The sequence below is a fragment of the Myotis nattereri genome (genome assembly GCF_964212035.1).
Source record: "Myotis nattereri genome assembly, chromosome: 7".
NCBI classification, from domain to species: Eukaryota; Metazoa; Chordata; class Mammalia; order Chiroptera; family Vespertilionidae; genus Myotis; species Myotis nattereri.
Window position 1 is genome coordinate 22,831,163 of NC_138082.1, and position 16,940 is coordinate 22,848,102.

At 55.1% G+C, this 16,940-nt stretch overlaps 1 protein-coding gene across 1 annotated transcript; it reads left to right on the top strand.

The window, feature by feature from the left end:
- Positions 1-638: 638 nt before the first annotated feature.
- STK11IP (serine/threonine kinase 11 interacting protein) lies at positions 639-15,908 on the top strand (the record flags this gene model as incomplete). Its single annotated transcript, XM_081096003.1, has 24 exons — positions 639-699; positions 3,547-3,752; positions 3,954-4,028; positions 4,247-4,342; positions 4,728-4,835; positions 4,950-5,021; positions 6,588-6,714; positions 6,979-7,082; positions 7,214-7,309; positions 7,549-7,590; positions 7,784-7,918; positions 8,054-8,138; positions 8,684-9,001; positions 9,128-9,333; positions 9,627-9,743; positions 9,832-10,009; positions 11,825-12,058; positions 12,155-12,258; positions 13,230-13,327; positions 13,428-13,606; positions 13,812-13,893; positions 14,072-14,142; positions 14,583-14,830; positions 15,512-15,908. The coding sequence occupies 24 exons, from the start codon at positions 639-641 to the stop codon at positions 15,659-15,661; spliced, it is 3,192 nt and encodes a 1,063-aa protein (XP_080952129.1). The 3' UTR covers positions 15,662-15,908.
- Between the last annotated feature and the right edge of the window lie 1,032 nt (positions 15,909-16,940).

Genomic DNA, 16,940 nt, shown 5'->3' on the forward strand with positions numbered 1-16,940 from the left:
AAAACACTTGCTGTGGAGGACACGCTCTCCTTTAATTGCAATTCGCTTTGGAGGAGTCTTTTCCTAACAGCAAATTCCACTTCTCGAAGCTGTTTCCCCTCCCAGTCTGCAAACAGCCAGTCGGGTTTCCCTCTTTGGCTGGGAGGGGCCGCGGCAAGCCCAGCGGGCGCCCCAGGCTGTGAGGGGCCCGAGGCGGGGCGGAGGTGGTGGGGGCCCAGCTCCGGGACGCGGTCGGGGCACAGGCAGCTCCGCCCCAAGGCCGGCCTCCGCCGGCAGCAGCGAGCACGCCCCCACCCGACACGTGTGCACGACTTAGGGCGTGGTTTCCGGCAGCGAAGGCGTGCTTTCCGGTCCTCCCTCCATCTGGCCTTTTTTCCGGGGTGGTACTTCCCGTCTCTCAATGCTGAGCGCCGGGCTCCGGAGCCGGTGAGCGGATCGCCCAGCGGGGTGAGTCTGGCTGACCAGGCCTCGTGCTCCTCAGAAGGGCAACGTGGAGGACGCTCTTGGCCTCTTTCTTGCTTTATTTCTCCGCGCGAGGCCTCGGTTTGCACGGACATCCTGGCCTTTGGGCAGTACCACCCACCTGAGGCTCTTTCGCTTCCTCTTTCTACAGGCTCCGCCCCCAGCGTCCCGTGGCCATGACAACGGCCCCGCGGGACTCCCTGTTGTGGAAGCTCGCGGGGCTGCTGCGGGAATCGGGTGAGTGGACTTCCGGTTGAGTTGGGGTTGGGGCAAGGTGGGGTGCGTGCTGCCTTCCAGGGCCACTCCCCCTGAAGAGTCAGGGAGTTACAGCTCTTTAGGGTCGCGAGGGTGTGTGTCACTTTCCTTACTCCTTCGGGGTTTGTTCGCTGTTGCCTAATGTCCTTTGTCTTTGACAGTTTAAACCGTAGCCATGCTTCCCGGCCGGCTCCACTGCCGCTTCCTCCGTGCGCCCTCTGGGCGCTCACAGGAAGGGGATCCTCACTTGGCTGGAGACCCCTCGAGACCGGAGACAGGGCCTCATCACTGTTGTGTGGCGAGGACCTAAGTAGAGCATCGTTAAAAGCACGGGATTTGAAACCCAACTCTCCTTCATACTTGGCCTCATTGTTTTAAGTTTTTTGAGCCTGTTCTTCTCACCAGCATAATGGTATAATGATTGTACTTAGCTCAAAGGTGGTTGTGGGGATTAATTCCAATTCACATAAAGCATTTAGTACAGTGTTGGCGTATATTGTCAGTGCCCCAAAGTGGTAGCTGTTATTATAATAGCACTTCTCAGTGCCCGGGCACAGTGGAGCCATAATAGTTGTTTAGCACATGTTTGGCATTCGTTGTGGTTAGGAAAGTGTTGGCTTTGAGATCACACAGAAGTAGCAGCTTCCTACCAGCTATATGATATCAAATCAATATTCTTAACTACTCTGAGCCCCAATTTCTGTATTTGTAAGAGGGGAGTCAATAGTGTTCTTTAGGAGACTTAGATGAAGTTTAAATGAAGTAACAGTTGTCTGGCACATATCACTCAGTTACTGGTAGGTGCCTTCCATCACTGCACTCCCATTGATAGTCTCTGTGAAATCTCTCGTAGCAGTTGAAACTGGTTTGTGAAATTAACTGCGCACATATCTAATCTGCTCTTCTAGACTGGGAGGCTCTTTGAGGGTGGGAAGAGTCCTTGAACCATGTCTGTATCTAGTGTCTGGTACATAGAAAGTCCTTCATGCAAGGTTATGGGATTTGTTAATTTATTCGGCAAGAACCTGACTTGGCTCCAGGGGTTAGGGATGATAGTGTGTGTGGGTAAAAAGAGGTAGTAGGAGGGAGATCTTTGTGGTAAAGGAATAGTTTGGTATCTTGATTGTGGTGTTGGCTTTAGGAATCTACACAAATGACATGGCATAGGACTATAAAAGTGTACATTGTACCATTGCCAGTTTTCTGGTTTTGACATTGTACCATATATGAATGTAACCATGGGGGAAATTGGCTGAAGGGTTTAGGGGGACTTATTTGTGCTATTGCTAGGACATCCTTTGACTGTATCCTTATATTTTTTAAAAAGGTAAAGAAAAATTCTCTGTGCCTACCATATAGTTGCACTTTTTTAAGTACAGGGTTGAATACCAAAAGATTCCCTGAAGGGTGACAATCTCATTGGAGAGAGCAGTTTTAACAGAGAGAGCAATACCTTGGTGCTATCATGAGTGGTTATTCTTTCTGTGACATGAATTTTGGTACTGTTTGAGAGTTTCTGTAAGTGTGCATATTACCTTTGCAACCAGAAAAAAAAAAAAAGATAAAATGCCCAGTTAATCCTATATAATAAAAGCCCAGTGACCGAACAGCCTAATGACCAGAACAACCGGTAGACCAGTAGCTATTATGTGCACTGACCACCAGGGGGCAGACGCTCAATGCAGGAGCTGCCCCCTGGTGGTCAGTGCGCTCCCACAGTGGGAGTGCTGCTAGGCTGACCAGGATGAGCAGCACTCCCACAGCAGGCCAATCCCCGCAGGCCATGCCCCCCCACCCCACCGGTGCATGAATCCTGTGCACCAGGCCCCTAGTTTTTATTTTTATTATTATTATTATTATTATTATTATTATTATTTTATTGCTTAAAGTATTACAAAGGGTATTACATATGTGTCCTTTTTTTTCCCCCCGCCCTTGACAATCCCCTGGCCTCCCCTACCCCCCAGTGTCTTATGTCAATTGGTTATGCTTATATGCATGCATACAAGTCCTTCGGTTGATCTCTTACCCCCCTCCCTCCTGCCCCCCAAACCTCCCCGGCCTTCCCACTGCAGTTTGACAATCTGTTTGAGGCAGCTCTGCCTCTGTATATATTATTGTTCATAAGTTTATAATGGTCCTTATTATCCATGAATTTTTATTATTATTTTTTAAAATATATTTTATCAATTTCCACAGAGAGGAAGGGAGAGGGATAGAGAGTCAGAAACATTGATGAGAGAGAGAAACATCGATGAGCTGCCTCCTGCACACTCCCCACTGGGGATGTGCCCGCAACCAAGGCACATGTCCTTGACTGGAATCAAGCCCGGGACCCCTCAGTCCACAGGCCAACGCTCCATCCACTGAGCCAAACCGGCCAGGGTGGCCCCTAGTTTTTACATAAAAGGAGTGAGTATAGTGAAAAGTTGAACAGTATTATGTATTGAGAAAACTGCCTGGGGGTGTCAAGCTGGGCAGAGTAGAAGGGTTGTGTCAGAAAATGGAGGTGTTATGAACCAGGTTGACCCTGTTTCCAGCAGTGTGAGTAGAACAGGCTCTTCTGAGCAGAAGGGAAAGGAAATTTAGAAAAGTCAGGGGCATGTAATGAAGCAATCTCACATGTCAGGCTGAAGAGTTAAGGCTTGTTTTGAAGATGGAGGAGCCTTTGACAACTTTTAAGTGAGGAGAAGATAAAAAATTTGATCCTATAGTGGAAGGTCTACAATATAGACTGGAGTGGGTGTGTCCTGGGGTCACAAAGTCTCAAAATAAAGGGAAAGAGCCTTTCCTTATGTTGTCCTTCCTGTCTGCCCCTCTCCCTTGCAGGGGATGTGGTCCTGTCTGGCTGTAGCACACTGAGCCTTCTGACTGCCACACTGCAGCAGCTGAACCACGTATTTGAGCTGTACCTGGGGCCATGGGGCCCTGGCCAGACAGGCTTTGTGGCTCTGCCCTCCCACCCCACCGACTCCCCTGTCATCCTCCAGCTTCAGTTCCTCTTCGATGTGCTGCAGAAAACGCTTTCACTCAAGGTTCTGGGGTGGGAACGGGGCAGGATATACGAAAAGCCCAGGAGAATAGTGGAGGTGGGGTTGGGGTGTAGCATGGGTGCAAGAAATCTGCAGGGCTCAGATCCAAAAGATGTGAGAGCTATGGGTGGCTGTGCTAAGAAAGACATGCCAAGGAAAGGGAGATGTGCCATACCTCACTGACCTGAATGTTTTTCCTTTTAGCTGGTCCATGTCCCTGGTCCTGGCCTCCCAGGGCCCATCAAGATTTTCCCCTTCAAGTCCCTTCGGCAGCTGGAGGTATGGGGCATTGGGGGATGTTGCAACATTAAATCCAGTTTGAGGCAGCCTTTTGAGGATGGGGAAAGAGAGGTGGCTTCTTTTGATGGAGGAGGGGCAGGCCTGAGAGTTTCCATTGCTCTGCAGTAATGTGGCATCGACTCTCTCTTCCACTTAATGCTTCCCTGAACCATAGTTGGCTTTGTCATCTTTCCCCTTCTTCCCTTCCTTTGCTGCAGCTCCGAGGTGTCCCTGTCCACTGCCTTCATGGCCTCCGTGGCATCTATTCCCAGCTGGAGACCCTGATTTGCAGCCGGAGCATCCAGACATTAGAGGTAAGGAGGATGGGGGTGGGCCCAGACGCCTTGTCCTGAGACACCTAGAGGACCAAACTCTGATATTCCCCCTTCTCTGCAGCCTTCCCTGCTCCTGCCCCTGCGTCCCTCTGGACAGTGTACTTCCTCCCTCCACTGTGCTCCCACAACACTCTGTACCTGTCCATGTATTCATAGTCACACCTACCAGACTGTGTTATATATTCTCCTCTCTGGCACCTCACTCTCCCCACAGTGGACACCTTGAGGATAGGGCCCTGGGCTCTCTCTAAGTCTGTACTCAGACTGAACTCAGCATAAAGAATGAATGAATGGTTGGGCCATAGAGTGAGGCCTTGGTGTGGGGCGGAGGGGAGAGTGGAGGTGACTGAGCACCTTGTCTCAGGAGCTCCTCTCAGCCTGCGGTGGTGACCTCTGCTCTGCCCTGCCCTGGCTGGCTCTGCTTTCTGCCGACTTCAGCTACAATGCACTGACTGCCTTAGACGGCTCCCTGGTGAGTGCCTCAGAGGGAAGGGGGTTGGGGAAGGACAGGGTGGGTCTGTAGGGAGGGGGCCAGCTGGCTGCCTGGAGGTGTCCGACCCTCTGCTTCCTCTTCCCATCCCCGCAGCGTCTCTTGTCAGCTCTGCGCTTCTTGAACCTGAGCCACAATCAACTCCAGGGCTGCAAGGACTTCCTGATGGTGAGTGTGAGGAGTCTGCCTGGAGCCGATGCCACTGGGGCCTCTAATGGTTCTGCTCTGACCTCTCCTGGACCCAGTTGTGCTTCCACGTGCTCTTGCCCGTGGGATGGAGCTGTATCCTGTGAGGCAGTGTGGTTTGGGGGCTCAGGCTCAGCCTAAGACAAACCAGTATTCACATCTCAGCTCCTATGTGTGACTTGGGACAAGTTAGTTAACCTCTAGGTTTTTCTTCACCAGAAAAGTGGAAACCAGAGGAGTACTCACTTTTTTGTTGTGCTTTTTTTTGTTACTCCTCACCTGAGGACATTTTTCCATTGATTTTTAGAGTGGAAAGGAGGGAATGAGGGGGAGAGAGACATCTATGTGCGAGAAACACATTGGTTGCCTTCCACATTCCATTGGTTGCCTTCGGCCTGCGCTGCGACTGGGGAGGGGATCGAAACTGCAACCCAGGGACATGCCCTTCGGTGTGCAGGCTAATGCTCTAACCACCGAGCACACTGACCAGGGCAGGAGTACTCACTTTTGTATTAGAATGATTATGAAGAGTATCTGATGCTACTTAGCCCAGTGCATAGCCAGAAAAGGGTGGCTCTTGTGATGATAGTGAAGAACCCTTCTCTTCTGTCTCCCAGTGAAAGAGAAAGCCAGACACTAGTTAAAGTAGTAAGAACAGGTTTTAATAATAAACTATTGTGGTAGTTTATTAAGTAATAAACGGTTGTGATGTTTAATCAGTAGTAAAACTCCTAATCAGTAATAAACTATTCAGCAGGAGCTGAACTCCAGTTCGGTTTGTGCAGAGGTAATTGGGCTTGTTAAGTGGGAGTGAGGAGATGGGGAGGGGGCCAGCGGAGGCTTGAGCAGATCCTGTCCTTGGCCGGACTCTAGTCAGGTTCCTCTGAAGTCAGGGAAGTGGAAATTTACAAAAAGCAGGAAGGGGCCCTACCTGGTTTGGCTCAGCGGATAGAACATCGGCCTGGGGACTGAAGGGTCCCGGGTTCGATTCCGGTCAAGGGCACATGCCCGTGTTGCAGGCTCCATCCCCAGTTGGGGGCGTGCAGGAGTCAGCTGACTGATGATTCTCTCTCATCATGGATGTTTCTATCTCTCCCTCTGCCTTCCTCTCTGAAATCAATACAAATATATTAAAAAAAAAAAAAAAAAAAGCAGGAAGGGGACATTGGACTATGTGAAACCAACCTGTCTGGGTTTGTTAACTGGCACTTGCCAAAGTTAGGCTTCTAACCCCACGGAAGCTGGGAGACGGGCCCCATCTTTAGGTGCTGGCTGGAACAAACGCAGTTCTCCTGGCAGCCTTGAGTTTTTCCGGGCTGGAATGTAAGGGGGCTGGAGTCGTCATCCTAGGGATGTGGGCTTGAGCTATCAGAAACTGAACTAGTACTGGTTCAAGTTTAACGTGGGGGAGAGGATGGGTAGATGAAATCGTTTGTGCTGAGAGTTTGCCGTTTTCACAGGCCAAGGATAAGGCCTAGTGGAGAAGAGGGCTTAGGGGAGCCTAGGGTTTGGTCAAGGAAAGGCTCTTTGTCACCCGCTTCCTCCCAGGACTTGTCTGAGCTCTACCATCTGGACATCTCCTATAACCACCTGTGTTCGGTGCCGAGAATGGGACCCTCAGGAGCTACTCTGGGGACCCTGATACTGCGAGGCAATGAGCTCCAGGGCCTGCATGGTGAGTGGGGGAGTGCGGTGGTGGTAGGCAGGGAGTAGGGGAGGGTGGGGCAGACATGGAGGGGATGGGGCAGTGTGAGACTCAGGATGGCCAGGCGGCCTGGGAACCGTGTCCCTCCAGAGCTAATGCTCGCTCACCGGCAGGTCTGAGGTGCCCAGGGTTATCTTTTCCCTGCACCCTCCCCAGCCTACCCCCAGCCCGACCCCCACCCTCCCCACGCTTGCTCTCACTCATATGCCCTTCCTCTTTTCTCGCCTCCGCCAGGCCTGGAGCAGCTGAGGAAGCTGCGGCACCTCGATGTGGCATACAACCTGTTGGAAGAACACAGGGCACTGGCACCACTGTGCCTGCTGGCTGAGCTCCGCAAGGTGAGGCTTGGGCGCTTCAAAGGCCTGGAAGCCAGCTTTGCGCCCCTCCCTCCTTCCCGTGCTGATGTGGTCAGTGCCCTTCCTCCCACAGGGAGGCTCACACCCACCTCTGTCTCCTTCCTGCCCCTCAGCTCTACCTGGAGGGAAACCCTTTGTGGTTCCACCCTGCACACCGAGCGGCCACCGCCCAGTACTTGTCACCCCGGGCCAGGGGTGCTGCTTCCGGCGTGAGTGATCTTCCCATATCCGCTCGCTTTCCCTTTCCTGCCCCGGCCGTCCTCACCCCTGCACCTCTTGCCTGTTCTCACCCTCTAACTGGACCCTTTACTTCTTGCTTATTTTGCTGGTACCACCTGCTGAGCCTGGTGGTCCTCACAGGCCCAGGAGGGCTCCCACCTGGGCTTGGAGCTCCCCCAGGGAATGAGCCCCCCCCCAACACTGCCCCTCCTCTTTTCTCTTCGTTCAGTTCCTTCTTGATGGGAAGGTCTTATTACTGACTGATTTCCAGGTGAGTGTGACGGGGAGGGGCGGGAGTGGGACAGCAAGGGCTGCTTTGGGAGGACGCTAGCTGAAGGAAGCAGGGTTTCGGGGTAAGGGGCCTCCCGGGCAGCTGGAGATGGGTCCCGCCTCTCGGCCAGCTTGGGTAGGACAGAGGTTCCTCTGGCTCTGACCTCTTTCTCTTTCCTGTTGTCACACGCCAGACTTCCACATCCTCAGAGGCCCCGACTCCGTCCTGGCCGGTGGGGAGCACCACTGAAACCTCGGGGGGTGTTGACTTGAGTGACAGCCCCTCCTCAGGGGGCATTGTGGCCCAGCCCCCGATTCGTAAGTTGAAGGTAACAGCGTCCGAGGCTGCCTTGTACCTGGGGTTGGGTCCCTTGACTGGGGCTCTAAGAATAGTAAGGCTTTGTCCTTGCGTGTGGGTGGGCGGCCTGGCTTTCATGGAATTTCATCACTCTACCCAAACTCAGGGCCGAGTTCGCGTGAGGCGGGCAAGTATCTCAGAACCCAGTGACACGGACCCAGAGCCCCGGACTCCGGACCCCTCCCCGGCTGGTGAGTCGGCCCTCCCCCAGCCTCCCGTGTCCCAGCCCAGCGCTCCCAGTGCTCTGGTTGGGAATGTTGTTGGGTGGAGCGCAGCACTGCAGAGGGCCTCTTAGTCTTTCCTCTTAGTTTGGGGAAAGGAGAAGAGACCGCTCCTGGACAGCACCTTCCGAAGTGTTTTACAAGGAACTTGAATTAGTGGGATGCCACAAGGATTCCGTGGCCAGATAGTTTGGGCGATGCTTGGTAAACAAGTAGGTGTCCTCCCTCTGGGCCATCGCAGGACCTTCAATGCTGCTCTGGGTGGCGAATCTCCCAAAGCAGTACATGAGGTGCGGTTGTGAACTGCAGGTGACCAGGGTGTTTCGTAGAATATGCTTTGGGGCATGTTGCTGGGGGGAGCCTTTAGCCTCTCTCTGAACCCTTACCACCTCCACCTGTTACACAGACTTTTACTTCACCCTGAGGAGCACTCACAGGGAGGTGGAAGGGATGGGGGCTGGCTGAGCTGTGTACCTCCCCCGCCCCCTGCCCTGCCCCAATACACACCTGTCCAGGACGGTTTGTGCAGCAGCATCGGGAACTTGAACTCATGAACAGCTTCCGGGAACAGTTTGGCCGGGACTGGCTGCAGTACAGAAATCACCTCGAGACCTCGGGAATCCCCGCTCTGGCTTCCTCTAAGACTCCTGCCCTCGGCACACTGCCCCCGGACACACTGAGCCCAGAGCCTGTGCCCAGTCCTCCACTTCCAGAGGAGTCACCACAGAAAGTGGCAGAGGAGGTCAGCATGGGGCCGGAGCCACAGGCGGAAGAGGAGTTTGAGGAGCAGGGAAAAGAGGAAGAGGAGGAGGAGGAGGAGGAAGAAGTGGAAGGTGAGCTCTTGGTGTGTTTGGGGGAGTGGGGTGGCTGGCCCCTTGTGGATGGAGGGCCAGCTCACGGGAGGGCAGAGTCTGGGCACCTTTCCGTCCTTACAGGGCCCCCTCTTGGTTTCTCCTCAGCGGAGCTCTGTCGCCCCATGTTGGTATGTCCCTTAGAGGGACCTCAGGGCGTGCGGGGCAAGGAGCGCTTTCTCCGGGTCACGTCTGGCCACCTGTTTGAGGTGGAACTCCAAGCAGCTCGAACCCTGGAACGGCTCGAGCTCCAGAGTCTGGAGGCAGCTGAAATAGAGCCCGAGACTGAAGCCCAGAGGGACCCACCGCCTGAGGTGAGTGTGGGGGTGGGGTTCTGGAGGAGGCGCTGGGCTGTTTTTGGGAGCCAGCTCTGACAACATGGCTCCCCATAGTCGAGGAGGTGGCTGGGGGCCAAAGGTGGCCCCGGGCGGCTTGGGTGGCCGGCCAGGAGCAGAGCTTGTGTGCGGGCCAGAGCGCGATGGTAGCAAAAGCATTTTAATGGAGTCCAGAGCTATGTTTCCCTCTGTGCTCTCAGTATAACTCTAATCCCTCTGCTGTTTTTTTTCTTTGTTTTGTTTTGTTTTTTTGGTCCCCTCTTTTCTCACAGGGCTCAGAGCCGCCCCTGTTGCGCCCTGTCCTCGCTCTTCGCTTCTCTTACATTCGCCCAGACCGGCACTTGCGTCGCTATGTGGTGCTGGAGCCTGACGCCCAGGCCGCTGTCCAGGTGATGGGGCCCAGGAGGCTGGTAGGAGCTTGGAAGCTGAGGGCCGGGGTCCTCCTGCTCACAGCTGCGTCTGGCCACCCTGTTTCAGGAGCTGCTTGCTGTGTTGACCCCAGCAGCCACCAAGGTTCAGCATCAGCTGGGGGAAGCAAGGGACCAGCTGGAGGACAGACTCCAGTGTCTACGTTGTGGCCACGATTTCAAGCCAGGGGATACCAGGTTGGAACTGGACAGTGTGGAGGGCTGGAGGCCTCTGTTCCAAAACTCAGGTACAAGCCCTGCCCTTGACCTCCTGCCCATGCACCTCCTGCCGTTGTGGGGGAAAATGGCTTGGAGGGAGGGAGTGTGGAAGGGTTCCCCAGGGAAGAAAGGAATGGGGACCATCTTTCTGCCTGGAGGAAAAATAAAACCGTCTGCCTGCTACATTTACAGAAGCAAAAAAGGGAGAGATTATCTCCCCCTCCTGAAATGTCAGGAAATACAATCTCTGTAACTATTTAAACATATTCATTATTTTTTCATAACCTGGAGGCTTTCCCCCCTTTTTGGCTAACATTTCAGAAAGTACATAAAACCTAATGAGCCCTCAGTGCACTGCTGGGTTTTAGTGATGCCATCCGAGCACGTCTGGCTGTTGAGTAAGATGCTTTGGGAGTTGGCTGAGATTGTCCTTCCTGACTGACCTTGGAAGCTGCTAGATACTGAGTTGTGCCTGTGGCATCTCTTCGCATTATGTTCTTTAAGATGAGAAAATTTTCCATTGTAGGACAGTCAAAAAGACATTTGAAGACATTGAAGAAGAAAGATATTCTTGATAAGTCCTATGTTGAGATGCATGCTTTTTATTACTTTCCTCCTGGCAGCAGCTGGAGCAGGAATTTACATTTTATTCAGAAAATGGACCCTCTCCAACTTCACCCTGAGCCTACCAGGAGGCGGCGGCCCCTGAAGCTCAGCAGGGCAGTGTGTGTAGTGGAAATAGCCCTGCCTCCGCCCAGGCCCTGGCTGTCCTCCAGGGGGTCCTGTGGCCCCTGGGGTTTCTTCAGTGGGAGCATTATTAATGAACAGTCATGTGTGCTCCATTCACTTTTGCTTGAGCCTCCGGTATCTTGTCCGAACAAAGATGAGAATGAAATTGCCGCAAAGTGCTGGTGGGAGATTTCAGTGTGACAGAAAGGCACCAGGGACAGTGCTGGGCTCCTAAACCAAGTCTTGGGAGGGGGGTGTCAGTTGTTTGAAGGCTCCAGCACATGCCAAGCACGTTGTAGCTGCTCAAAGAATGCTTCTTGTTGCTGATCCCTGGCCTGTACCTGATTACGTTCACTCATCCTGGCAACCTTGTAAGGTTGGCACTGTTGCCTGACCCGTGTAGTTCAGTGGTTGAGTGTCGACCCTGCACCAAGAGGTCGCCAGTTCGATTCCTGGTCGGGGCACATGCTCGGGTTGTGGGCACGATACCTAGTAGGGGGTGTGCAGGAGGCAGCCGGCCCATGTTTCTCTCTCATCGATGTTTCTATTTCTCTCCCTCTCCCTTCTCTCACTCTCTAAAAAAAACAAACATTGGCACTGTCATCATCCTCATCTTACCGATGAGAAACCAGGCACAGAGAGTGTAGGAGTCTTGTCATAGTGCATAGATGATAGCCTTTATGTGATGGAGCCGGGAATTGGACCCATCTCTGGTACCCTGCCTTCCTGGTCTGTTGATTTGGGGCTTAGACATTGCTGGTAGAGCATCGAAGCACATGACCAGCCCAGGCTGTGGGAGGGAACCAGAATTTGGCTGTGGTTGAATTTGGCTCCTTTAAGAAGGCCTGAAATGACATGGTGTATTTTGAGGGGGCTGTGGGCCATGGGTCTGGGTTTGCTTGTCCTTCACTGGATGGGGAGTGATTGGTTAGCAGCCAGGCCTGCAGAGGGAGGCAGGTGTGCTGGGAGTGGTGGGTAGTGTATGGTGGGTAGTGTATGGAGCTGGAGATGGGGGACTAGGTGAGTCTGAGAGTGGGTGGGGAGCATTATGAGACGGTGGGGGATTGTGGTGCTGTGTGGGGGTTCACGGGGACTGTACCCATCCCTTTCTCCAGAGTCTCCTAGTGTGTGTCCAAACTGTGGTAGTGACCATGTGGTTCTCCTGGCTCTGTCCGGGGGAGCCCCCAACGGGGAGCAGAGCCAGGAAGAGCAGCTGCCAGCCTCGTCACAGTCCCCCAGCACCGTCCACGATGACCCTCCTGGCGAAAGTGACGACAGCACCAGGGCTGACAGTACCCCGTCTCAGGCGCTGGGCTCCCACGACCGCCACAAGTGGAGCCTCAGTCCCCGTGAGTATAGGCACAACGAGACGGGGCTGCTGTTCCGGGGAGGGAAGATGGAGCCGCGCAGCCGGGGCAGGCTGATGGCCCATTGCATGTTCCCAGCCCCCGAGCGCTGTGGCCTCCGCGCTGTGGACCACCGACTCCGGCTCTTCCTGGATGTTGAGGTGTTCACCGATGCCCAGGAGGAGTTCCAGTGCTGCATCAAGGTCTGTGCCAGCCTGGCACTGCCCCTGCCCCTAGCTGAGCAGGGCGCCTGCTCGTTCCATCACAGCCAATGGAGTCTTAAGCTGTTGCTCTGGAACTGCTAGGTCTGGCTCCCCGTTTGGCTCCAGCGGTTACTTGCTGTGTGTCTGTGGACACGGTCCCTGATGTTTGAGTCTCTGTTGTCACTCCTCTGTAAGGGGGATAACACTTAACCTTTCAGAGTGTGGTAGCATCAGGGAGAGTCAAGTCTGTAAACTGCCCAGCCCAGCACCTGGCCTCTGTAAGTGGGACCTCCTGTCATTACTGTAAATACAGGACGCGTTTGGACCCTCTGCTGAGCACCTAGCATGTGCTGGACACCAAGGAGCTAGAGTAAATCAGTCTTGTCCTCTGTCTTACGTTCCAGTGTGAGAGACAGGCAATGATCACGTGATGCAATAGTGCTGGGATCAGGCGAAGGCCCTAGAAGGGCATCTGATCCACCTGAGGGGGTTAGGGAAGCTGCCCCTTCCCGGGGAGGTGATGGCTAAGCCAGTCCTGAAGGATGAGTTGCAGAGGAGGGAGGAAGGATGTTCTAGGAAAAGGAAGCAGCACATGCATGGAGACTTGAGAGAGTAGCGGGGAGAACTGCCCTGATGGCGGCAGCCAGAATGGGGGGGGCGGTGTGGGGGGCTGTGACCAAGAGGAGCAACCTCATGTGTCTGCTAAAGAGTTTGGATTTGATCCCAAAGGCCATGGGAGCCCCTGAAGGATTGGAAGCAGGGGATGGCACCCAGTTTTATGTTTTAGAACAATTAGTCTGGCAGAGTGTGAAGGGCAGGGGCTGTGGGATGGAGAGCGTGGCCAGTGGGGAGGCCGGGATGGATGAGCAGGGAGTGGCGGGCTGAAGGTGCTGTCACAGGAGCTCGGCGCTCCGTCTGGCAGCTGCCTTCCTGGTCCTCTCTGTTTCTCATCAACTTCCTTTGCTCTTTAGGTGCCACTGGTATTGGCAGGCCACCCTGGGGAGTGTCTGTGTCTCGTGGTTGTGTCTGACCACAGGCTGTATGTGTTGAAGGTGACAGGGGAGATCTGGTGAGTGAATGGGGCCGTGGCCAGGGAAGGGTCAGGGTTCCCCTGTGGGTCTCACTGCACTCTTCTCCTTCCTGCCACTCTGCCCCTCCTCTCTCCACAGCGGGCCTCCAGCTAGCTGGCTGCAGCCAACCCTGGCCGTTCCCCTGCAGGATCTGAGTTGCATAGAGCTGGGCCTGGCAGGACAGAGCCTGCGGCTGGAGTGGGCAGCTGGAGCGGGCAGCTGTGTCCTGCTGCCCCGAGATGCCAAGCATTGCCGAGCCTTCCTAGAGGAACTCACTGGTGAGAGAGGAAAGGGAGAGACAGGGAGGGCAGGCTGAGGGTCATAGGTCCACCCACGCCTGAGACACATGGGTAATGAAACTCCACTCTCAGAGAAGTTCCTGGAATCTAGAAATACGGAGAATGGGAAGGTGTTGAGAGGCGGTGAGGTTGGGAGAAGAGGTGGAGTCATGACGGCTCCCTGTCTCTGGCTGGCACCGTCCAGATGTCTTGCAGTCTCTGCCCCCAGCCTGGAGGAGCAGCGTCAGTGCCACAGAGGAGGAGGTGACCCCAGAGCACCGACTCTGGTGAGTCAGTGGGAGGGTGAGGCTGGGGTTGGTCTCCAGCGGCTGCTCTTCGAGCACAGGCCACCTGACCTCAGGCCCCCAGGCCTGGCCCTTCCTCCCTGTCTGCCCCTCTTGGTACTCCTCCCCCCCGCCCCCCCCAGCTGACCACTCTCTCCTGGGGCTGCCACCTTCCCCGCAGGCCACTACTGGAAAGAGACTCTTCCTCGGAGCCTTCCCGGTTCTTCTACCTTCAAGTGTTCCTGGTTGAAGGTGAGGCCTCTGCGTGCCCTTGTAGCATTCTCAGTTCCTGGCATCGGGACTTCCTGTCACTCCTGGGAATACCCAGATAACCCCCTCAGTGTCCCCAGTCTCTCTGGGTGGGCCGAGAGGTGCCCAGAAACCTTTGCTCTCGGGCCCAGGCTCGCTGTGAGGTGGAGCAGGTTGGCTGGGTCTGCTCTGCCTCCTCCTGTGGGAGGAGGCGAGAATGGACCCTCCTTTCTGAGTCCAGTGGGTGGTGGGCAGGTTTCCTTTGTCTTAGGCCTCAGAGGTTTTGGAGGCTAGAGGTCCCTGACGTTGGGCCCAGAGGCTTAGCTGCTTTGTGGCCACCTCGGTGTGGCTCGCCCTCTTCTCCCACGCGCTGGGCCTGGGCCCCAGGGTCTGGGCTTCTCTGCGGCCTTGCGCTCGACCTCACCCTGCCTCTTTTACTGCAGGCCCCGAGACCTGTCCTGTGTCCCTGTTGCTGACTCTGTCCAGCTTGTACCTGTTAGATGAGGACCTTGTAGGGTCCGAGGCAGAAGCCCCTCTTCCAGCGGCATCTGGCGAAGCCTCTGAGAAGGCCCTGCCCTCGGGGCCTGGCCCTTCCGTGTGTGTCAGGGAGCAGCAGCCACTCAGCAGCTTGAGCTCCGTGCTGCTCTATCGCACGGCCCCGGAGGACCTGCGGCTGGTCTTCTACGATGAGGTGTGCGCACATGTGTATGTGAGTGTGTGAGAGAGAGAGTGTGGTGTGGGAAATGGTCTAGGAAGGCTAGGAATTGGGGGCAGGATGGGGAGAGCAGGGAAGTAGGGAAAGGACCTGGGAGGCTCACTGGGTTTGGACAATAGCGGGCGGGGGGGGGGGGGGGGGGCAGCTCTAGGCTGTGGGAACACCATGAACGTGGAGCCCAGCCTTGTGTTAGCTGGGTGGCCCTGAGTGAAGCACCCAGCGGCGGCTGCTCCCTGCGGTTTGCATTTGATTGGGCTCTTCTGCCAGCCAGTTAACCTTTACAACCTGCACATGAGGAGGTCCTCTCATCAGTCCTAATACTGATGAGGAAACTGCAGTTTCGGGACATTAACCAGCTTGCCCAGGTCACAGGTGGTAGAGCTAGGAACCCAAGCAGTTCCTTGAAACTGACTCCAGAACGTCCATTCTGGAAAACGGAGAAGATTAAAGAAACAAGATAGTGGCGTGAAAGCCCTTTGGGGGCCTTCAGTAGGATCGGTCGGGTTCTGTTTAAAAAGTCAGCGTCGTTTATGGGGGTGACACTGGGTTGGGGAAGGGAAGAGGCCGGCAGCAAGCGGGCAGTGGTCCTCGCTGCGATCTCCCGCCCCTTCTCTGGTGCGGTCCTCGGAGTCTCACTCGCCACTCTTGGTCTGCCAGGTGTCCCGGCTTGAGAGTTTTTGGGCACTGCGTGTCGTGTGTCCAGAGCAGCTGACCCCCCTGCTGGCCTGGATCCGGGAGCCCTGGGAGCAGTTGTTTTCCATTGGCCTCCGGACGGTGACCCAAGAAGCTCTAGACCTTGACCGGTGAAGCCTCCATGCGGGCCCCGCCCTGGCCGCAGGGGCCTGGCCACGGGTGTTCTCCAGGCTCTGGCTGTGGACTTCCCCAGGATCTGGGCGCTGGCCAGTGAGGCCCTGGATGACCCACGGCTCCAGGGAATGGGGAGAGAAATGGTCAGGCCTCTGGATGACCTGGCCCGAGGGGACAGGCTAAGTGGCCATAGGAATGTTCCTTCTGCACTTTTTCTCAGGTATCAGTAAAGCTGTTTCCATTCTAGATGTCATGCGTGTTTTTAGATGCGTCACTCGGGAGGCCTGTGGTTCTTTTACGTTTTCTGACAAGAACTGCCGCGCCCAGTGAGGGGCCCAAGCTGCCTTGTTTGTCCTGTGAGACCCTGTCTCAGCCCTCCTCTGCCCCCATGATGCGATCGAGTGGGACCCCTGACCCATGGGCACCATCCTCAGCACGCAGCGCCTGGTATGCAGCCCAGCATGGAAATCACTGCCTAACAAACAGCTGGGCCAGTTAGGTTCTCACTCCTGAAATGCCTTTGGGAACTGGTGAGGACCTCAGGCCATGGGCAGTGGGGGCTGGACATGTGAGGCTGACTGGAGGGAGGGCACATGGAGTTGGGGCTGGCATCTGGTGGTTTCTGCTCCTGCCTTCTGTCAGCACTGCCTCACTCCTTGCCCTCTGTCTACGTGGCCCCGGTGATTGGTTGAGGAATGCTCATATAGCCAGTTTGGCCTGCCAACACCCAGACCTTTTGGTGGAGCGATCAAGGAAGAAGCAAGTTTCCCATGCAGGTTGCTGAGAGAATAAGCCTGAAGCCACTGGCCTGAGGGGAGAGCTTTGCTGGAACTGGAACGTGCAGAGAAGAAAGAGCTGAGGTGGTGTGGGGGGTGACAGGGACAAGTCCTGTAGTGTCCTTGGAGTCCCCTGGCCCAACTGTGCCTGGAGGCAAATAACCCTGGACTTTAGGTGATGTGAGCTAAGGCAGCGGTTGCCAACCGGTGGTCCGTGGACCACTGGTGGTCCGTGAGGTCCAAAAGGTTGGTGACCACTGAATTAAGGGAGACCTCTTCTTTTTTCTTTTTAGCTTAAGCTAATTGGAGCCAAATATGAGCCACTAAAAAGGTCCTAACTACGTGAACCCCCATTCTGACTTGAGCTAGCCTAGCGGGATCTGCTTCTTGTCCCCAAGAATGAGCACTGGAGTAGTGGCACCCACACACTTGTGTAGGCAGGCTCTGCCCTGGTAAGAGGGCTGGGGAAGGTGTGCTGGGGACTCAAGCCAAGCTGCCCTTGA